We start from the raw sequence: 24,117 nt of genomic DNA, 5'->3' as shown, positions 1-24,117 counted from the left end.
ATTTTGCTAGCAAGTCACTAGAGGTAATAGTGACTGGTACCACTCCTTGATTCTTGGATCCATGAATCCTGGCAATGGAAGAAACACCACCATATATTGGAAACTGATCCAGCATATACACAGCCTTCTGGAGAATCCTGCACCAGCCTTTCAAGGCGCTGGCACCATAATTGAGTCTTCAAAAAACCATTCCACCATTCTATCAAGCCAGCTCTTTCACTATAGTAGAGACCATCTTAAGACCAGTGAAATCCATGAACATGGGCCCACTGCCACACTTCTTTTGCTGCGAAGTGAGTTCTCTGATCAGAAACAATGCTTGTGTGTAATATTAATACCATGATAGTAGATAAGGCATTCTTTAAATCCATGTCTGGTAGTTTTGGTAGAAGCAATGCATGTAGGGAAGGGAAATCTATATCCAATGTCTACTCCAGCAGGAATAAGAACAAAACACTGTCCCTTTCACGATGGAAGCAAATGAAGAAAACAAAGTGTTAGAGCCTTTTATAATTCCCCAAGCAGCAGAATCTCTGCTTAGTGAACTCACATCAATACATTTGGTCTAATCCAGCTTTATGTTCCTTCTGGCATTATCCTATATCCTTAATATCCATTATCACACATGTTCTCTGGACTTTTGTTTGTATAAATAGAAAACTCAGTATTTCTTTCGGAGTGTAGTACATGTCTTCATGGGTCACACTTTGTGTCTCATCTTTATGGGCCTACTAAAACCTGAGTGTAGTTATAGGTCTAGAAACAGAGGAAATGGTGGGGAGGGGTCTTGAGAATTGTCTTGCATGGCAACCTCCTCAGGGAAAGCCACTACGGTTTCCTTAGGCAATGCAGAATTAATTCCCCTGGTGGGGTGGGAGGCACAGAGGGGAGGTGGGTAAAGAGGTCATTCCCACTAAGGGTGTGGAGGTCTCTTCAATTGGCAAAGAAGACTCATCAGAATTTAGGGATTCAAAGTCCCCAGCTTCATCAGGGTCTTCCCATACATCCCCATTCCAATTTTCAGGATCCCATTCCTTCCCAATCAATAACCTCACTATAACTTATTTGTTTATTAAAACTCTTAAATAATTGACTGTGAGGTCTTTAAAGACCTAGAGTGGCACTTACTCCTGTATCCCCCAATGCCTAGTACAGTCACCTGAAATATAGTCAGGACTCAAAGATTTCTATTAAACTGAATTTTGCTTCTCAACATATCTCAGTTCTCCATTATTTAACTTTCATAGACTCAGTTTTGAATTAGTAAATCTTTGCTTATGCATCAATCAAAGGTCTGCTAGTAGTGCCTCATTAATAAAAAAACAGACTTGTTCACCAAGGGAAACACATAAATAACTAGTTTGCTTACATTTTCCCAAGATGATAGAAAACTTGTGTTAAAGAAGACTAAGAGGGATTCCATACTTCCATATTGGAGTCCTTGTGGTTGAACTGCACCTAACTTAATAGAGTGACAAGACTGAAAACCTAACTCAGGGGTATGCGCCTGTAAAAGACCTGAGTCTTGGTCAATCCCAGTGGCTGTATTTCAATCATTCATATACTGCTGAGCATTCAAACTATGTTCAAATAAGGCAAACATCAACCTGTAAACAATCAAGCTGTTCCGTACCTCACTTCCCATTTCTGTATGTCATTTCCTTTTTTTGTGTATAAATCTTCTTCTACCATGTGACCACACTGGAGTCTCTTTGAATCTGCTGTGATTCTGGAGGCTGCCCAATTCACAACTCATTCATTGCCCAGTTAAACTCCTTTAAATTTAATTTGGCTGAAGCTTTAATTTTAACTGATAGTGTCAGAAGCAGGATCCAAACTACAGCTTCTAACGACCCCCAGGAGCACTGAGTGAACAAGCAAGGTACATGCAGGACCTATTTGAGTCCACTGATCTAAGTGTGGCTGGGGATTGCAGTAAGTTCTCTTTTGGATTTCAGAACTCCATGGATTTGTGTTTTGAGCTCTCCAAGTTTCTTTGAGCAAATTTCTAATCCAAACTGGGTTTGGAAGTCATGACAGAAACTGGACTGGGTCCAGGAATGGATTTAATCCAGAAATGAACTGGCTAGGGTCCAGTTAGAGGTCTCTTACATCTGACTGGGTCAGAAAGAAACTGGTAGCAAACTGTAATATTGTAGGGGTTATAAAATTTTGCATTTGAAAATTCACAGGGATTTTTATATTCCACCCCCTTGTTTCATTTTACTGGTGTGCTTAGGTAGAGGAGAAAAAAAAAAAAAAAAAAAAAAAAAAAAAACGGCTAAGTTAATCAAGAGAACCTGAGAGTAAAGCCAACATTTTAGGTAAAAAACGGGATCTTTAATTTCTAGAAAACTGAGTTCCTTCCAGCTATACACTAGACCCAAGAGACAACAAAGTCTTACATAAATGACAAAATCTTACTAAACATAACTTACAGTAAAACATTCCAAGTGAACAATACACAGAAGTGTATTTAAAAATGAAGTTTCCCAAATTAATCTCATCTAGGGATGCCTATTAATATGCAGAAGCTTCTAAAAAAGATTTAGAGATGATGGGGACCATCTGGGGGCAATTTTGAGCCCTGCCAGTCTGATATTGGGTGCTAGGCAGACTCGCTAATGTCTATGTTTTGTCACAAGTATTTTGCACTGGCCAGAATGGAAAAAGATAATTTTCCTTTGTGTTGTGGCTTGGCCCTCAGGGTTATGGTGTGGTGAGCCAGGTCACTAGGGCCACTCAGGGAAAGGAAACCCAGAGACTTGGCATGTTGGCAAAAGGGTAAGAATTTCTCACCACTCAGATTTCTGGCCTCTGTTTCTCTGCCCAAACTGGGTTAAATGAATGGTAAAAATCACTATTTATCTCCTCTGTGAAGTTTTAATTAACACAAAAAAGAATTCTGAGGCTGGTCTTAAGCTGTAGTTAATCTAGTGTGCTTTATCTTTCTGTGTTGTTCTGTCATAAAGAGGGGTACCTTAGGATAAAATATGTGCCTAAAATCCTGGAAGCACACTGTTCAAGATGTCCCAGCAAACTGGTCAGTGATAATCTTTGCTGCAGATCCCTGAAAGAAGAAAAAGGAAAAAAAAAAAGGAAAAAATAGATGAGACTCCATCTTGTTTTGTATGTCCCTGGAAGGTTGACCTTGTAACTGTTTGATAATACTTTCTCAGTCTCTGCCATCAAAATGGCTGCTGGGTCAGGGTTCAATTCCCAGCTTAGGCAAAGAGTACTTTCTCATTGATATTTGGGTGACCCTTACTATTTTTAAATTATCTTAACCTCTACAAATCATCTTCAATTTTTCTTTCTTTAAACACAAAAATATCAGCTGTTTGGCCTGGCTAAAGTCAGGTAAAAAAAAAAATTAGACAAACTGTTATTAAAGAGTGCTATGGTTAAAAGTCAGCTTAATTAAAAGCAGATATTCAAGCTCTAACAGCCTGGGTCTCCTTGGGAAAAACAGGAGGCACCAGAGACCCTTTCTTGGCCCTGTTCTTCCAAAGACTTCATCCTATAGCCGGTAATACAATTTAAAAACTTAGAAACTGGTAAACAGAAACTTACAACAACTGTAATAATCTTCTGTCTGTGTAGTTATACATGTGTTGTGTGTGTAATGTTTATGTAAAAGAGCTCTAATTAATTGGTTTAAAGAAAAATAGGCACTTAAATCAAATATTTTGAAAGAAAAATAAAAATTGTAATACCTTTTAGTTCAGGTGATTTTAGTAATCTTTGGGAAATAAAACATTTTAAAGATTTTTGGCAAAAATAAAGATAAATTAAATTAAAAAAATAAAGATAAATAAATTATTCAGGTCAGATACTAGGTTTGTTAAATGCTTTAAGGTCATACACTGCCTTGACTTTAAAGGCCTAGGGACATATGAAATTAGTCAAGTCCCCTAGCTATACAAAGAAGGTTATAAAGAAAAGAGATTTTACATCAGAAAGGATCTTGTATCGTAAATTATTGTCCTAAAGTGAAAAATGACTGATTGTTTAAAAAGAAAGATGTTTAGGATAAGTCAGAAAGTCCAAGCATGTTGTAGATGGTCTATGGAAGTTATGAAAGGAATAATGAAAGGAAATTTATGCACCAAAAGTGAAAGCTGTTAAGAATTACCATTTTAACATATAATTGAGACTACTGAGAAACGAAATGTGTTTTGGTAAAAGATTATAAGAAAGCATGGGAATATAAATTTTTGCCTAGTTTAAAGAGTTAAAGGATTGTTTAAAATTAGATAAAATAAAGCTAAAGTTTTAAACAAGTTGTGAATGTGTTATAAAAAATCTTGAGCTGGGTATGGCAGCCCACACCTGTAACCCTAGCGCTTTGGAAGGCCAAGGGAGGTGGATTACCTGAGGTCAGAGTTCGAGGCCAGCCTGGCCAACATGACAAAACCCTGTCTCTACCAAAAATACAAAAATTAGCCAGGCCTGGTGGCGGGCACATGTAAACCCAGCTAATCAGAGGGCTGAGGCAGGAGAATCACTTGAACCAAGGGGCTCAGGCTGCAGTGAGCCGTGATCGCACCACTGCACTCCAGCCTGGGAAAAAGCGTGAAACTCTGTCTCAAAAAATAAGAAGAGGAAATAATAAATAATTAATGTTGTAAAAGAAACTCTGTGTGTGAACGTATTGGCCAAATTTAAAGCGGTATTATTCGGTTTTTCCATAAATTGAAAATGGGAATAAAGGCACAACAAGGTTTTTCTTAAAGCACTAATCTTCTCTTTCACAAAAATTGTAAAAGGTTATAAACGATTTATGAGAATCTCACCTTCTGGTCAGACTAAGATTGAAGTGATTTGTTTATAAGATTTATTATAAATTGGGATTAACATTAACAGACTAATGAAGGGTAAAATTTGGCTTTCTCTCTTGAACAAGATTTTCATGAACTATTAAAAGATAATGGCCCAGGTGTGGTGGCTCACACCTGTAATCCCGGCACTTTGGGAGGCAGAGGCAGGCAGATCACGAGGTCAGGAGATCAAGACCATCCTGGCTAACATGGTGAAACCTCATCTCTACTAAAAATACAAAAAAAAAAAAAAAATTAGCCGGGCTTGGTGGCGGGCACCTGTAGTCCCAGCCACTCAGGAGGCTGAGGCAGCAGAATGGAGTGAACCTGGGAGGCGGAGCTTGCAGTGAGCCTGAGATGACACCACTGCACTCCAGCCTGGGTGACAGAGCAAGACTCCGTCTGAAAAAAAAAAAAAAAAAAAAAAAAAAAAGATTTTTAAGTCATCATTTTGGCTAAATGAATGACTTATAGTAACCTGGATTCTATATCATAATATCAAGTATTTTAAACCTTTAACATATTTGATAGGCTTCTCCAAATCAAATTTCACCTTTAAAATGGTCTTTTCTGACATCGAATTTTGGAATCCTCCAGAGGGCCCCTGAAGCATTTAAGAGACAGGTAAACAGGATTATTTGGCATGCTAAGTTACATGGGAAACTTTGTCAAAATAAAAATAATGTTTAGTCTCCAGGTTATATTTTAGTAAATTATATTAATATATGTTCCAAAATTGTATGGGACTTCTAAAATTCTATTATGTCTGAGTATATGCTATCAATCATAATTAAAGTTATTATGTTATTGTAGACCACAGAAATAACAAAATTTCTTTGTCAATTGTATTGTTAATTATAACTATTTAAAATCATTTCCACAGTTAACTGCTTAATGCTGATGCAGTTTCTCAAAATTTCAAAAGCATGGCGTCTTTTAGGAGGTTCATGAAAGATAGAGAGGACCCTGAAAAGTACTCTTGAATACAGGTTTCTAATAGCTTTAGAATCATGTCATTTGAGCTGGGTAAGAATTCCTGGAACTTTCATGAAAAGACTGACTGGGTTATCAAACTGCTGATCCAAGTAGAACAAAAATTAATTAAATACCAAGGAAGTACTTTGCCAGATTTTCATGCTAAATGACCAAATACTGAAATTATTTAGATACACAATTTGAATAAAATGCATGGTCTAAGTCAAATTACCTATGATTACCCATCAGTTATCAGTTCTATGCATCTAATTTGGAGAATCAAATCCAATGTTAAGCACAGACTCATGAAAAACCAGAACAGCTGCCTTGTCCTTATTGAGTCCTTAAACCTTTTATTATTAAAAGTTCTGCATTACATGACTCATCATGGAAAAGATAAAATGATCCAAATTAAATATACTGATGTGGTGACTTATAAATTATGAAAATAGTTTATAACCAGTGTTCCATTCTACATTCCTGAGAAGACAATCAAAGCTTCAAGTACATTCGGCTACCTGATGGGCCATTTAAACATTTTACAAAACGATTTCATTCATTTTCAATGCATGTTTTTTGGTTGTATAAAAACTTTTCCATGCAAGAAGGCTGATGTTATAACACTAAATTATTTTACTACAGTGTATTTTCATCAGGTCAATAAAGCTTTTTATGGTTTGGAGGACAATCAACCCCTTTACAATGTAGAATCCAAAGACTGGATCTTCTGAGAACATCAGAGTAAGACTGCCCTTGCCATCCACTCTGCAACAAAATTTTGGAACCTTGCACCTTGGGTTCATAATCTCACAACTGTGAAGGGTCCCTCCACACTTTTGGAACTGTACACTCATCAAAATCCTTAACATAAAGCTAACTAGAGAAGTTTCTCCCCAGAAGAAGAAGGCATCCTTGATGTGAAGAGCTTTTCCCAAGATCGTAGATCAAGATTTCTCTACTATCATTAGACTCTTATCTTTAAATATTTTTTTCCTTGCTTATGCCTCTATGAATAGAAGTGGAAAAAAGGTCTGTTGTGTGCACTTATGGGATATGCTTTTATTTGTGAAGAATTTTGCAGCCAGCCTTATACATGGATAATCTTACACTTTGATAGATAAAAGATGAAGGCCCAATGTGAGTGAGAAACTTGGCCTCATAATCAGTCAGAAACAGAACACTGATTCACTCCTCTTAACCCACATCATGGGTTAAAGAAAACACTGCCTGGAGGCCTTCACTCCTCTGGAAGGGCATCATTTGTTAGGTCCTTTTTCCATGGTTTGGAATAAAACAGGCAATGATTAGAAATGTATCCCTCATGATAGGCTAGTTAGCATGATAGGCTTTATATACTGTAAAGGCTATGGTTACACAACAGACTTTAAATTCTCTTGTAAAAGTTATGCTAAATAGTAAAAGTGGCTAAACACAGAAGTATCTGTGCAGCCACTGGCACTTATGGCCTATAGAGAAAACATCAGGCATTACAAAAATTCATTTGCAGGGGATTAATGAAAAAACTTCTTAGTTAAGCAAGTAGACTTCTTATCTAGCTCATTCTTTGATCTATTTGAGTTTAAGAGGTATGGTTTATGGGGACCCTGGGTAAGGAGCATACTCCAAACTCTTGGTATTATCCTCCCGATAGTCATAATAATAGTCTCCCTAGTGCACTATATTCTCTTGAAGGTTTTTTTTTTTTTTTTTTTTTTTTTTTTTTGAGACGGAGTCTCGCTCTGTCGCCCGGGCTGGAGTGCAGTGGCCGGATCTCAGCTCACTGCAAGCTCCGCCTCCCGGGTTTACGCCATTCTCCTGCCTCAGCCTCCCGAGTAGCTGGGACTACAGGCGCCCGCCACCTCGCCCGGCTAGTTTTTTGTATTTTTTAGTAGAGACGGGGTTTCACCGTGTTAGCCAGGATGGTCTCGATCTCCTGACCTCGTGATCCGCCCATCTCGGCCTCCCAAAGTGCTGGGATTACAGGCTTGAGCCACCGCGCCCGGCCCTCTTGAAGGTTTTAAACGTTTGAATGCAGCCATCTCTAGAACATCTAATGGTCTCTCTTCAAGTGGAATGACAAGAGCTGAAAGAAATGTGTGACCATGAGGGTACTGTAACCTATGAATGACGTGCCGAGACTTGAAATCCAAATGATGGTAACAGAGAGTGGTGCTAAGGCCTCTCTTCACCTTGAGCAACGTTATGGTGAGCCTTCGGCAGCAATATATACCACCCAAACATGGGACATCTCTCTGGTAACAAATAAGTAAATAAATACCTAGCTTAAAACTACACATGATTCAAATGTAATAAGGAGAGTAAAGAGAAGAGAAAAACACATCTTAGAAATACCTAACATGACTTTCCCTCACAAAAAAAAAATGCAGGAATATAAAGCTGGTCCTCTGCATCCTTAAATACATGGTAAGTGTGAAAATTTGAAATTGCTTACAGTAGGAATTGCTAATTTTGCATTCTGAATGGTGAAATAAATAATAGCATTATTTCCCCCAAAAATGCCAGTATGCATAATTTTATTTTAAATCAGAAAGTTAATAATAAAAATAAATGCATATCAGGGACTGGCTAATATGAGCATGAAAAGGCATCTCTAGTAATCATTTACAACATTTGCAAACCATTTATGTCTTCCTCATGCAGAAAAGTGATATAAATTAAACACAAAAACTTACATATATTCATATTGTAAGAACCCAAAGATACAATACAACTACATTTTAACCCCATGTTCTTACCAATTATTTGAGGGCAACAATCATGTGACTCTCTTCTGCAGCACTGGAAAACAGTATTCTCAAGTATGACTGCCAGATACCATAGCTTGATAAGGGCAGGAGGAGAGGTCATTTACCTTCAACAACTAAGTCATCAAAACCCACAAATACATTTCTAGGTATTTTCACAAAATCAAGGAAAAACTGGGCTTCTGGTTGTTTTTCTTTTACTAGGAAATTTCATTAACCAGAAAATCCAATTTCTCCAAGTAATGTGTTCAGGCATAGCACACAGTGTTTAATGATCACTAATAATATTCAGTACAATCATTTTGGCAATTCAATTGAATTTTTAGCCATAATTCACAAGCCTAAGCTGAAGATTTCCTCTATTTAAAACTGACCCAAATTATTTAAGAACAAAATTACATAATGGCTAATAATGCTCTATGTCTACAGCATACTACTTATTATTAATAAAAGTAGCTTACCTTCTACTTTATCAGATCTCTTTCACTCATGTAATCAATAATTCAACTTTTTTTACATGTATAAAATACTAACTATACTGCAGACACCTCCCTAAATATAGGAACAGACTGTAATTTTCATCCTATAGAATTTTCACAGCACTAAGCAGATGCCTAATATTGTTAAATGATTTGCTACATATGGGAAGTTTTTACATATCTGAATTAGAATAATCCCCAAATGATCTCTGATATGAAGCTGTATAGCATAGTTGATAAAGATGAAGCAAAGTGGTGGAATATAAGTATAATTGGGATAAGGTGACATTAAGAAGAACTTGGGCTATTAAAATACTACACAGTGACATCAGCAGTAATAGTGGAGTTAAGGAAATCAAAAATCCTTTCCTCCATAAATTTTAGCAAGAACAATAGTGGTAAAAATTGTCAAAGTCAACTTTTTTCAGAACTCTAGAAATTAATCAAAGGCTTGCAGCAATCTAGGGAGAATGTACTACAGAAAAATCGCTGATTTTCATTAAGAACAAGTTTTATGGCATTTTAATCTCATCCCTCTATCTCCAGTACCATGAGAGCCTTGAAAACTAGGAGGCTCAAAAATCACAATAAAATCCAGCAGCCTAGCAGCTACCAGGAGGGGCACAATAGGGTTGGAGCTCCTCCAAAACCCCATTCTCAGAAATTGTCATTATTGACCTGTCTGGCAGTTCCCTGGAAAACACCACTCCTTTACTTGTCTTTATCTGACCTGACTCAGAGCTTGCCCAGTGCCAATAACGTTTTCCCCAGATGGCATTTATCAAAAGCAAACAAGGCCAACTATTTAACATCAAGTTGCCTGAAGTGTCAGTAACAGTTGGGGCAAACAACAAGCTGACCAGAATCTTAAAAGTAAAAGCTAGGTAATGAAATGTCAATAGGGGGTTTTGATAAGATCCAACATACTCCTTCAACTCCAGATGGCCAAGCTCACGCAAGTGCTCAGTAAAGAACTGAAAAGGCGACCTAAGCTTTGACTTCTTGCTACACTTTAAGCTCTGTACAAGTGGGAACTAAAAGCTAAAGCAGAGTTACAAACTGCCTGTCTAAGCATTGAAGGCATGCCCCATCATGCACACAGAGACCATCAGCAGAGGCTGGGAGACTCATTGCTTCCAAGCATTAGAAAAATAACTGTCCAATCATTAGCTGTCCAGTACTAACCATGCAGAGACTTTGGTGGCCACACAGAAAAAGCATACAAAGTTTACATAAACAGTTCAGGAAAGTCACTATGCAAACAAATGACAAGAGCAGCAAACAAGAAGAAATCCTGAGGAGGAGAATCTGATTTCCAGAGTTACCACATTAAAATTTATTTAATTATCTAATTTTCAACAAAAAAAATTGTGAGACATGCAAGAAACAAGAAAGGATAATCTATACAGAGAGAGAAAAAAGGCAGTTAATTGTCCCTAAGGAAGCCCAGACATTGGACACTAAGCCCAGACAAAGACACTAAAATGTTTTCTTTAAATATTTTATTAGATACGGTTTCAAATAGCTAAAGAAAACCATATATGAAGTACAACAATATCTCAGCAAATAGAGATTATTAACGAAGAGACAGAGATTACAAAAAAAGAAACAAACATTGCAGAGTTAAAAAGTATAATAATTTAATTCAAAAATTCACTAGAAGAGTTCAACTGCACATTTGAGCTGGCACAAAAATCAGTGAACTTGAAGACAGGTCAATTGAGATTATCCAGGCTAAGGAACTGGAATGAAAAAAGAATGAAGAAAAATAAGCAGAGAATCAAAGACCTATATGAAACCATAAAGCATACCAACATATGCATAAAAAGAGTACCAGAAAAAGAGGAGAAAAAGGAAGGGGCAGAAAGAATATTTGAAGAAACAATAAGAGGAAACTTCTCTAATTTGATGAAAAGCATTAATCTATACATCTAAGAAGCTCAATAAACTCAAAGTAGGATAAAATTCAAGAGATCCACACTGTAACACATCATAACCAAATTTTCAAAAAATAAAGAGAGAATACTGAAAGCAACAAGAGAGAAGCAACTCACCACAAATATGGAATCATCAATAAGATTTCATATCTGATTTCTCATTAAAAACCATGGAGGCCAGAGGCAGTGGAAAGATACATTCAAATTCCTAAAAGAAAAACACTGCCAACTAAGAATTCGAATTCCAGCAAAACTATTCTTCGAATATGAATAAATTATGACTTTCTCAGATAAACAAAACCAAAGAGAATGCATGCTAGCACATCTTATCTACGAGAAATACTAATGTGGGTCCCTCAGGCTGAACTGAAAGGACAAGAGACAGTACCTGCATCTACGTAAAGAAATTAAGAAAACTGGTAAAGATAATTACATAGGTAAATATAAAAGAGAATATAAATGTATGTGTGGTTGTGGTTCCTTTCTCCTATGTGATTTAAAAGACAGCTGCATAAATCTAGAATTATAAATCAGTGTTAATGGACACTGTATTAATGCAGAAAGACGTAGCAATAATAGCATGAAGGAAGGGGAGGGAATATATAGGAACAAAATTTGTAAACTTAAATTTAGTTAATATTAATCCATATAGATTGTTACAAAATAAGGTACTATTTGTACGTCTCAGGGCAACCACTAAGAAAATAACTCAAAAAATATTTAGTAAAAGAAACATCAAGGCTGGGTGCAGTGGCTCACAACTGTATTCCCAGCACTTGGGAGGCCAAGGTAAGAGGATCACTTGTGGCCAGGAGTTCAAGACCAGCCAGGCAACAGAGTGAGAATCTGTCTCTACAAAAAATAAAAAAAAATCCAGACATGGTGGCACACACCTGTAGTCCTAGCTACTAGGGAGGCTGAGGCAGAAGAATCACTTGAGCCAAGGAGCTGGAGGCTGCAGTGAGTATGATGGTGCCACTACACTTCAGCTTAGGTGACTCAGTCTCTTAAAAAATAAAAATTAAAAAAAGAAACATCAAGGAAATTAAAATGGTATATTAGAAAATATATACTTAACACAAAAAAGGCAGAGAAAGCAATAACATAGTAATTAAGGAGTGACAAAAAATTACTTGATATACAGAAAAAATAGAAAAATGACAGGTTACCTTAAGTGCTAGTAAATACATTAATTGTAAATGGATTCAACACTCCACTCATAAGTCATAAATTCCTGGACTGAATAAAAAGAGAAATTAATAAATCTCTTCTGCACAACCAACAAGAGACAAAACTTAAAATATCTAAACATCTCATGAAAACTATCACCATTTATTAAACGTTCTTCTCATTCAGCAAAATGGAAAATAGGTATTCATTTCAACTTGTCTTCTGATTCAGGGTGGCCCATTTAATGCCATTCAGCTTTCACAGGCTTATTTTGTTTTTCATGCCCAATTTGGGCAAACTAAACAAAAGGTCTAACCTAATTTTAAGTTGTCTGTATAAAATTCATAATTAAAATAATACTTAATCTCATTTCTAATCATTATCTTTTACTGATGTCTAAGCATGTAGATTTTAAATAATATTCATATAAGCCCGTCTGTCAGTGAAGCGTATTCATAAATTAATGGATCTTGCATAACACTGCAGCACTGTCTTTATTACAACTGCAGAAGTTCTGAACTCTCATAATATAAAATCTAAGCAGCTTTTTAAAATGATTATGTAGATCTACTCTTTAACCACAGGTCTGAACATAATAAAAAACGTAGGAGATGGTAGACACAGAAAAGTCAGCCTTCTCTGAATACACGGAAAAAGTGATTTCATACTTCACAAACATTATTTCACTCACATAGTCCATGTTGAAAGTAAATACCAAATTGTACCTATCCTTCTAAGGAAAACAAATTATTTTACCAGAATTATAACAGAGCTCATTTTATAAAGTAATTAACATTACTTTTTATCTCCATTTATTAAACCTATAAGTACAAAATTCCTCATATTTCAAAATAAATTGCTATATCCTCTACTAGTCACAGTAGATACGGTCCTAATTATTTAAGTAAAATTGGATGGCATATAGCCAACAATAATCTTTGTGCCACTTAGAAAATAAGAATAGATTTAAGAGGACATAAATTTGTATAAACATTTCAGAAGTACTGATAACATCTCATGCTAATTTGTTAATCTGCTTAGTAAATTTATTGTTAGCATTAAAATTAATATATTCAAAACAAACATAATATATACAAAATACCTAAAATAACATAATACTCATAGTATAGCCTATGAATAAAAGCACAGATTCAGGAAGACATGTGAGCAAACTCAAGCTCTACCACTTACTGTTAATACAAACTTAGGTAAGTTTGCTCACTTGGAGACTCAGTTTCCTTTGTCTATGAAATGGAAAAAATGTTACTACCAAAAAGTAGCAGTTGGAATTCAGTAAAACGACATACCTAAAGGGTTTTACATGATGCTAGACACAAAGATTTCCATAATTCTTAATCAAAAGAAGAGCACAGGTGATACATTACATTATACATAGTTCATCAGGAATTCTGTGTAGATCAGTAGAAACCAAATAGCACAGGCAGAAAAGTTATTTAATGATCACAGACTCTAAACCTCTTAAAAAATGGTTTGAACTAGACCAATCTCTAAGGAACTGTTTCTGAAACTCAAAGATTCTACCTTAAAGTGATGCCCAAAAAGCTAATGATACTGACTCCAAATTTCTTACAATAGCCTAAAGAACAAATTTCAAGAACACTAAACAGAGGCAGTGGACAGTAAGAACCTGAAAATATATATATATACTTTGAGTGATAATCATACTTTTATAAATTACTTTGAAAAATTATCAGAGTTAAGCACAAATATTTAATGTTAATTTCAACAGGGAAAACTGAAATAGAACTTTACTATTTAACAAAAAGAAAATCATTAAATGACAGGCATATCCATATAACACAATAACCCACAACCATTACAAATCAAGTTCTCAAAATAATTCATGATGTACTCACAACGTGATTCGGAGTGAAAAGGGCAAAATATAAAACAATATTAACAATTTCGTCTTTAAAATATGTTTGCAAAAGAAAAGACTGAAACAAAAGCTACCACAATGTTTGCAGCAGTTACCTCAGATTACTGAAAATGGGGTAACTTTTTTAATAGTCTTCCTTCATTTCCAACTTTCTACTATAATCAACTATCATGTTCACAATCAAAAAAAGCAATACAATGTCGATTTATGATAAAATTTTAAAGCTCTAAGCAGGAGTTAAAAAGAACTTCCTCAGCTGGGTCAAAATGATATCCACAAAAAACTTACAGCTAACTACTCAATGGTAAAAGACTACATACCTTCTCTACTATGACGAAGAGCAATGCAAGGATATCTGCGCTGATCTGACTTGTTCTAGTTAATATTAGTAGAGGTCCTAGCCAGTGCAGAGAGACAAGAAAACAAAATAAAATGCAAACAAATGAGAAAACATGAAATAAAGCTGTCTCTACTAGCAGACAGCAGTAGCTATGAAAGCTACTAGAACTAATTTGTGAGTTTAACAAGGTTGTAAAATTCAAAAATTCAAGATCAATATTAAAATACTGATTCACGTACATAAATAATTGGAAATTTAAAAATTTTTAAAGGTTACCATTTACAACAGCACCCAATAATGTAAAACATTGAGATACAAACGTAACAAAATATGTGCAACATTTTTACGCTAAAATTTAAAAACAGAGAAGTCAAAGACCAAATATATGTAGAAAGGTTGTTTCATTGTTTTCTCTCATGAAAGAGGCTCTCACTCTGTTGCAGAGGCTAGAGTGCAGAGGCATGATCACATCTCACTGCAGCCTCAACCTCCCAGACTCAATCAATCCTCCCACCTCAGCCTTCCAAGTAGCTGGGACTACAGGTGCATGGCAACACATCCAGTTAATTTTTCTAATTTTTGTAGAGATGGGGTTTTGCCCTGTTGCCCAGGCTGCTCTTGAACTCTTGGGCTCAAGCGATCCTCCCACCTTGACCTCCCAAAGTGCTGGGATTACAAGTATGAGCCACAGCACTGGGGCAGGAAAGGTATTTTATTAACAGACTAGAAAACATTTTTAAGATGTCAACTCTCCCCAAATTGATCTATAACTTCAATGCAAACCTACTAAAATTTCCACAATGCTTTTATATAGAAATAAAGAGATTCTAAAATGTACATGGAAAAAAAAAGAACTCGAATACTCAAAAATTGTTGAAAAATAACAACAAAGTTGGAGGACTCAGGCTTTTTGACTTCAAGGTACAATATAACACTACCATAAAAAGGACTGAGGTTTTGGCCAAAGAGACACACAAAACAATGGAACAAAATAGAGTCCACAAAGCAATTCACACAAACATAGTCAACTGATTTTTGACAAGGCAAGCCAAGGGAATTTACCAAAGAAAAGATAGTAAGAATAGTCTTTTCAACAGATGGTGCTGCAAGACTGGGGTGTTCATACACAGAGAGAGAGAGAGAGAGAGAGAGAGAGAGAGAGAGAGAGAGAGAGAGAGAGACTGACTTGATCCCTACCTCACACTACATGCAAAAATTAACGAGAAATTGGTCACAGACCTAAATCTAAAATCTACAGCTATAAAAGTTCTGGAAGAAAACGTAAGAAAAAAATCTTTGCAACCTTGGATTAGGCAAAATTTCTCATGACAAAAAAGCACAAATCATAAGAGAAAAAAACTGATAAACTGTACTTCATCAAAATTTAAAACTTCTGCTCTTTGAAAGATACTGTTAAGAAAATGAAAGGACAAACTACAGACTCAGACTCAAAGGAAACACTGTGAACATACATATGATAATGAATTTGTATCCAGACTGCATAAAACACTTGCAAACCAATAATGAACAACCCTATTAAAAATGAACAAAAGATTTTAGCAAACATTCAATCAAAGAAGATAAACAGATGGCAAAAAATAGCACAGGAAAAGATGCTCAATATGTTAGAAGAAAAATTCATATTAAAACATAAATGAGTTTTCACTAAATGCATATTAGAACAGCTAATATTAAAAATAAAATGACAAGTGATGACCAGAATGTGGAGCAACTGGAACATCAAACGTCAGCTGTGGGAATGCAAAATGAAACAGTTACCTTGGAAAACAGTTTGGTAATTTCTTTCTTTCTTTCTTTCTTTTTGAGACAGAGTTTCACTCTGTCACCAGGCTGGAGTGCAGTGGCATGATCTCGGCTCACTGTAACCTCTGACTCCCTGGTTCAAGCAATTCTCCTGCCTCAGCATCCTGAGTCGCTGGGATTATAGGCACACGCAACCACACCTGCCTAATTTTGTATTTTTAGTAGAGATGGGGTTTCACCATGTTGACCAGGATGGTCTCGATCTCCTGACCTCATAATCCGCCCACCTACGCCTCCCAAAGTGCTAGGATTACAGGTCTGAGCCACCGGGCGCAGTCAGTAACTTCTTATAAGGTTAAACCTGCACTTGCACATGGCCCAAGAATTCCATTCCTAGATGTTTAACCAAAAGAAATGAAAACGTATGTCAACACAAAGACCTGTACTTAATGTACAAAGAACAGCACGTGAATGTTTATAGTAGCTTCATTCCTAAATGCCAAAAATTGTTCATCAAATGGCAAATAAACATATTATGATATATTCACACAATGAAATACTACTCAGCTGTAAAAACCAACCAAGCATCAACAAACGTGCATCAACATGGATGAATCAAAGCATTAAGTGAAAGAAACCTGAAACAAAAGGCTACATACTGTATGATTCCATTTACATAACATACTAGAAGAGACAAAGCTATACATAGGGACAGAGAACACATCAGTGGTTGCTAGGACCTATGAGTGAGGGGAGGAAACTTTCTAGAATGATGGGAATGTTATTCGTTTGGAATGTGGCAGTGGTTCAATTACCATATGCATTTGTCAGACTTTATATAGCAATATAATAAAAATTATTTTTTACTTATAAATCATACCTCAATAAACCTTAATTTAAAAAAAAAAAAAAAAGCAACACACGCCCTTTTTAAAAATAAGGATCAATCTAAATGAGCTAAACCAAACTTACTGGGTATGGGAATAGGGCAGGGAAAAACAGTAAGAAGACCAAAAATCCTTAAAATACTGGAAATCTAAAATATTAATTTATTATTAGTAAATAAGAAACAGATATACATAAACACAAAGAGTTAATCTAAAGAGAGATGCCTTTTTCAATTAAGTGCTCATTGTTTGGACAGAAAATAAGAATATTTGATAAACTTTCAAGGAAGATTAAAAAACACAAGGAACAGGTTGATAAAGGAGTGCCGTAATTATGACCCAGAGTTTGGGAACAACTTAGCTAAAACATTCCCCTTCCATTTTACTTAATGGAACCAGTCTTATCCACTCATCCACCCCACTCCACTCCCACCCCGTCTTCTACTATCTTCATTCATAACAATCATATCTAATGCATACATCTTACACATTTATAGATAAGAGTACAACATAAAATGCCTATCACACAAAATTCCTATTTGTCCATTTAAGCTTCAGACAAGCTCATTGTTAAACGTCTTTTTTCTCTTTTTTAATGCCACCCAAAAACAAAGTGATGTCCCTCTGGGATGATTTTCTGCAGTTTCTTTTGTCTGTTATTAAGTACTAAGATGATCAAAATAAACAAAAATGTCTCAGAAGTTTTGAGTGGATCGCTCCAAGAAGAAGCTACATTTTTCCATTTAATAAAAGAGGTAAGTTGTAACTTTCATCACTTTGTTTTCTTTATGTTTATTCCATTGGGCTTATACTGTTGCTAAGAAACCAGTTCATAAGATTTCCCAGCCCACAGAACACCCTCCTAGGCAGCCTGGAGGATACCAAACTTCGTAACCAAGGCAATTCTCTACCACACAGTTTACTGGTTAGCCAGCACCACGCAGGTGCACTCTGCCTGGCATGCCCCTTATTACATTTACCTAACAGGTACAGACAGTATAAATCCCCTCAACACAACCGAAATTGTAGCAGAGGGCAATCAGGTGATTGTGAAGTGTAGAACTCTCCGACAGCAGAGAACACAACAGCGAATTTGTTGTCAGTCCCTGTCACCCCACCCAACTAAATATTGTGGGGGGTTTTGCCTTAAATTGTGAAGTCAAATGTCAGCCCACTCCAATAACTCCACCACGCAATATGCAAACTGCTTCCAAAAACCATCATCCAACTCCCATCCGGATTAACATTTGCAGAGAAAGGTGGCAACAGTATCCGCATAGCTGAGAGGGTAGGGAAGGAAAGAGTCAGAATTCGGAAGGGGCCGCTGAGTCACCTAAAATTGACACCAAGACTTCACCCTCCAGGAAATCAAGCTCTGCCCCAACTCTCATCAGGGAAGCAAGTGAGAGTAGCAGCAGCAACATCATCCTACCAAAAAAACACTCAGCGCAGCTTTTAATAGGGTTCCACTCCTTAAAGTGAAGCCAAAAATAGGTTTCATGTCCCAAGCTTTCCTCCGCAGCTGGCGACACGCGCAGATGGAGGAAATATCTTTATTGTTGGGAAAGGGAGGCGCGCTAACGGGGATAAAGGATACCTCACCACTTGGCAAAGTTACTGGCTCCTAGCTTGACCCTGAAATGCCCCTTTTATTGCAACATGTGGCCCAAGAAACTCTAAGGAAATGTGGCTGGCGGACGCTGTAGAGCTTTTACCCCGGTGTACTTGGCAAAGTAAAAGGGGATACAGAAACCAGGCGCGTTCTGTGAAATCTAAGCAAGATTCAAGATCTCCGTTCGATAGGCGCTTCGGTGACACAATAATCACGTGTTCGTGGGCGTAGACCTTCGAAAACACACGATTCTGGGACGTGCAGGTACCGGTACCTACCGGCGAGCGCAGGAACGAGTGGGCACTCCCAGCCCCGGGAGCTGGCTCCGTTCCTGTGGGAGGTTGGTCACGCCCCCTGACTCCCGGTCGCTGCGACCGCCAGGGCGAGGCCGGAGCAGGCGGGCTGCAGGCGGCGGAAATTCGGCCGCGCTCCTCCTCCGGGTGGGGCGCTCTCCGCCCGCCCCGCGCGGCCCCGACCCCAAGACCCAGGCCCCGGAAGGCGAACGTTCACTTACCTGCTCCCCTCTCTCGCTCTCCGCTGCCGCCGCTGCGCCGCTCACCCACGCTGCCCTGTGAGCCACCCCCAGCACACACACCCTACGCGTACACCCGAGGCACGGCCCCAGGCCCTTGAGGTGAGACCGCGGCCCAGTCACACAGGTTGAAGTAGCCCACGCACCACCCGGCTTCGAACACCTCTGCCCCCGGAAGTTGATTTCCGGCAAGGCCCGCCCAACCCAGCGCCTGTCCCTCAACGTAAACACGCGCGTCACGTGGCCCCAGGCTGAGACCCGGGTCGGGGCCCCACGTTCAGAGAGCCCTGCCACCCCAGCTTGAGCATGGTCTTAGGAGCGTTGCCCTGTGAAAAGGGGTGACTTTGCCTTGCTCCTTCCCAGTCTACCTCCTGTTAGTTACACTTTCTCATTCCTCTTGAGTAGCAGGCCCTGTTTCTCCACCTCATCCCTGCAAATAAACCGTCCCCCGAATCAAAATGAGTTCCATCCGGAACTTTGTAGGATTGGTCCTAAGAAGATCCCGCCGAATCTCTTCACAACTTCCAAGCAGAGTAGAGTAAAAACGGGGACTAAGCAAAGTGAGTGACATGTAGTAAGTGCTCAAGAAATGGATGTTGACTAGATGCTACCTCTCACCTTTGCCTATCTGAACTCTCAAGCACCGGATGCAAGTAGGATGAGCGCCTCCGCCGACAAGTGACCAGTAAGATGACTTCGGTCAAAGAATTATGCGCTAGAGTTACTTTTGTTCTTGTCTTCAACTCCAGATCACAGCAATTCATACGTGCCGTCTCTGTTGAAGAGTTTTCTTGCAAAGCCTTTCTTAAAAGCTTTCTACCTAATAGCTTCTCCTGAAGCAATAGGAAAAGAATAGCGTAACTCAGATTATTTATTTGAAGGAAGGAATGATTATATAGATGTCTTTGTCCGTTTCAGACTGTAAATAGTGATGAGAGAAACAGTCAACTAGCAGTCCACTCGTGAATGTTTCTTCCATTTTTGTCATGGGAGGAATTTGAAAAAATTCATTCAACAGTTTTTTATTGATTGTATACCACATACCTAGTCCTGGGCCAAGTGTTGACAATTCAAGAGTGAACAAGATAACATTCAAGATATTTGTCTTCAAGGAGCTTACAGTCTAGTGAGAAACAAAGACAATAACCTGGGGACTTTGAGCATAAATTTCTGGAATATTCGCATTCCTTGTATAACAAGTATTCTTTAATCCTTGGACACTGGGTTTCTCAGCTGTTGAATAAAATTGGCTTAAACCTGTAATCTCTGTTCTGTACTGGAAGCGGAAAATATTAGCAAGGCATCCTAAGAAGTGTGCCATAAGTGCTGGCCTAAGTAGTTAATGAGCAGTTTCAGTATTGAGCAAGTCACCTTGACTACATTATTTGTCCAGCCCACCCCCTTCTTTGTGCATACAAAAAACATTTATATTATAAGAAATATAATGCTTTCTTACGCATATTTGTTTATCTGTCTGCTAGACTACCAAGTCAAAGACCACTTCTCACTTGTATATCCAGCAATCTACTCACTTCTCATTTGTCTTTGTATATCCAGCAGTCTAGCAAAGTGTCTAGTAGTTAGGAAAAAGGTATTCAATAAATATTGCTTAAACTTAATAAAGTTACATTTATATTATTTTGTCTCTCATATCTCTTTCTGCTGGAAACCAGATAAGTTTCTGAGAGTTCCTTCCCGTTGATGTATCTACATGTTCACTGTGTCCCATTCAATACTAAACAGATTTATAATATTAAGAGTAACTAATATTTCTTACTAATATTTGCTATGTACCTGGCATTAGACTAAATATTTTAAATCCCTTATATAACTTACCACAATAATTTTACAAAGTAGGTATATTAATATATTTACACTTTAGATGAGGTTACAGATTTAGGAAGTGTAAATTGACCAAGTAGATTTAAAGCCAGATCTGCCCAACAGAAGGACTTGTTTATTCACTACAGCACATCACTTTGCTTTTTATATCACTTGTTTATCAGTAAATTCAAATCCTACCAACTCCATGAAATCTTTCTCCCTTCCCCAGAGTAATCTCTTTTTCCTTATAAACTATACAATTCAATGATTTTAGTATATTCACAGAGTTGTGCATGCTTTACCACAATCAATTTTAGAGTATTTTCACAACCCCAAAAAGAAACCTCATACCTTTTGGCCCCAACTTCTCCCAAGCTTCTCCCTGCTCTCCCCAGCCCTGGCAACCAGTAATCCACTTTCTGTCTGTATGCTTTTGTCTGTCCTGAACATTTCGTATAAATGGAATCATGCAATGTGTGGTCTTTTGTGACTGGCTTCTTTCACTTAGCGTGTTTTCAAAGTTCATTTATCCCTTCATCAGTTGGGTTGTTTCTACTTTTTGAATATTATGAATAATGCTTCTGTTGACATTCATGTACAAGTTTTCATGTCAACATATGTTCTCATTTCTCTTGGATATATACCTAAGAGTGGAATTGTGGGGTCACATGGTAACTCTATGTTTAACCCCTTGTGGAACTACCAGACTGTTTTCCAAAGTGGCTGTACCATTTTACTTTCTCACCAGCAATGTATGAGGGCTCTAATTTCTCTATTGTGCCTTTTCTTGTCTATTCTAGAACATATGTCTCTCTTACTTTTCAGAATACTTTTTCCATGAGCCATCTTGAATTATTATTGTTTGTTGTACATGTATCTGCAAGCCCATTTTCCTAATAGTTTGTGACCTTCTGAGATGAAAAATATGGTGCCTGCCCTTAAGAGAATCACATGTAGAAAAATATACAATAAAATCAGATATTACAGTGATAATAAACACTGAAATAAAATGTATTGCTAAAATATGGAGAAAACACCTCACTCAGCCTAGGTTAAACAGGAAGTACTTCTCATAGAATGTATCAAAGCTCAAGATTAGTCTTGAAGAATACGTTGGAATCGACCAAGCTAATGAAAGACGTGAGTATGTTCCAGAAAAAGGAACATATACCTTTGTATATATTTCCTTGTCTATGAACTGTGGAGGTAAGTATATTTTGCGGGTAAGCATACCATAGAAGCAAACATTGTGGTATGTAGGTATGCAGCAGGAGAAATGGGAAATGTAGATGGCAGGATGATGAGGAGTTTTGTAAACCGTGTTAAGGAGTTTGAACTGTATCCTGAAGGTAGTGGAAAATTGCTGGATTAGTTAAGCGAGGTTGGAGAAGAATTACTTCAGCAGCAGTGTAGAGGAAGGACTATTGGGTAGGAAAGATGGGGCCAAGACTAGAAAAACAAATAAGCCAGTTAGAAGACATAAAATAAAATGAGGAATTAATGACTGCCTGAGCCAAGATGTTAGCCATGAAATTGGCAGAAAGGATTGTAAAGGCACATTGGCAACAAAAAAAGAGGAAAGAAGCCAGGCACGGTAGCTTATACCTGTAATCCCAGCAAGGTAGGAGGATCACTTGAGCCTGGGAGGTTGAGGCTGCAGTGAGCCGTGATTGTGCCACTGCACTCCAGCTGGATGACAGAGCAAGACCCTGTCTAAAAAGAAAAAAAAAAGAAGAAGAAGAAAGAACTGAAGATATATTCCAGGTTGCTGACTCTAATCATCAAGAGGAAGATTGGGCACTTGGTGATAAGAATAATGAAACACTACAATGATGGTATCTTAGTTTGTTGAGGCTGCTATAAAAAAAAAAAAAAAACTGGGTAACTTACCAATGCAAATTTATTTCTCCCAGGTCGGGAGTCTAAGAAGTCCGAGATTAAGACACCAGCAGATTGGATGTCTAGTGGGGCTCTTTCTGGGTCATAGATTGTGCCTTCTAGCTGTGTCCTCATGTGGTGGAAGAGACTGGGGTGGCTCGCTGGAGCCTCTTTTATAAGGGCACTAATCCTAGTCATGAGGCATCTGTCCTCATGACTTAATCACCTCCCAAAGGCCCCACCTCCTAATGCTATCTCATTGGTGATTAAGTTTCACATATGAATTGTGGGAGGACAAAAACATTCAGACCACAGCAGGTAGGTTGCAGGAAGTTAAACTGACTATCCTTGAAGTTTATGTGCTGTTGCAGTCACCCACAGAAATGAGATGAACCCTCACCCAAAGTTTGGCTCATATTTCAAGACTTAGCATACCACATACGCACCAACAGGGTATAAAAAGGTTTATTACTTACATAATGAGGCTTTCTAGGAAGAGTACAGCAGACTTCCTAAGCAGTTTTAAAATGACTTGAGAGGGTAGGAGAAAAAGCTGTTGGGATTTTTTTCATGGCTAGTACATGCAGCTTGGGTGAAAAAGCCCACACAGGGCAGGGACTGTATGGCTTGAATTTTCCACCAGCACCAAAATAGGAAACACCTATTTTGTACCATATCTGGATCTGGGCAAGCTTTCTTATCAAGTTGCTGAGATCCAGATATGGTACAAAAGGGAACAGGTGAGGACTTAAAACTTATCAAGCATCAAACATAAAAAATGATGTCAGACACAATTACATATTCTTAGATCTAGTTTAACTGCAACTAACAATATAGTTGTTACATATTTATATGCTTTGAAAGTGATAATAATGAACACTGTCGTTGCCATCCCAACATTTATTCCACTCTTCCCACATTGTGCAGAGTACACCTAAGAAATTTAGGTGAAATTAACCTCACCTTTATCACCATAGTCCAGTTAAGATAACCCAATCCCAACCTACGTTGTTCCCCTGGCCACAAGAAGTTGTTCAGGGTTGAGCAAATCAGCACCAATTACAGGACTTTAGCCCCAAAATTGTGGGATGCGGCTCCTTTCTCTCCCTTGATAAATGAGAAAGCATGTGGTTCTGGTTACTGAGGGCAGTCATCTTGTAACCAAGAAAATAAAAAAGCTGGAACCCTGATCAAATAAGCAAAGATTTATAACTTTGTATATAAGAAGAAGGAT

At 37.7% G+C, this 24,117-nt stretch overlaps 2 protein-coding genes across 10 annotated transcripts in view; both read right to left on the bottom strand.

Annotated features, from left to right (window-relative positions):
• The window catches only part of CCDC91 (coiled-coil domain containing 91), a 346,963-nt gene extending 327,615 nt beyond the window's left edge, over positions 1-19,348 (bottom strand). For 4 of the 9 annotated variants that reach the window (XM_030939611.1, XM_010379889.2, XM_010379895.2 and 1 more), the window contains exon 1: positions 19,164-19,348. The gene's annotated coding sequence lies outside the window, so the exon portion shown is untranslated. Of the gene's footprint in view, positions 1-18,927; positions 18,990-19,163 lie in introns of those variants that run through there. The other 5 variants (XM_010379893.2, XM_030939614.1, XM_010379897.2 and 2 more) reach the window with 5 other exon arrangements.
• On the bottom strand, positions 16,206-19,945 carry LOC104675356. Its single transcript, XM_010379899.2, has 2 exons — positions 19,800-19,945; positions 16,206-19,398 (listed from the first exon to the last, which is right to left on the bottom strand). Exons 1-2 carry the CDS (start codon positions 19,943-19,945, stop codon positions 18,924-18,926), a joined length of 621 nt encoding a protein of 206 aa, XP_010378201.1. The 3' UTR covers positions 16,206-18,923.
• Between the last annotated feature and the right edge of the window lie 4,172 nt (positions 19,946-24,117).

This window comes from Rhinopithecus roxellana, chromosome 10 (assembly GCF_007565055.1).
Source record: "Rhinopithecus roxellana isolate Shanxi Qingling chromosome 10, ASM756505v1, whole genome shotgun sequence".
NCBI classification, from domain to species: domain Eukaryota; kingdom Metazoa; phylum Chordata; class Mammalia; order Primates; family Cercopithecidae; genus Rhinopithecus; species Rhinopithecus roxellana.
This window is presented reverse-complemented; position numbering and strand designations above follow the sequence as displayed.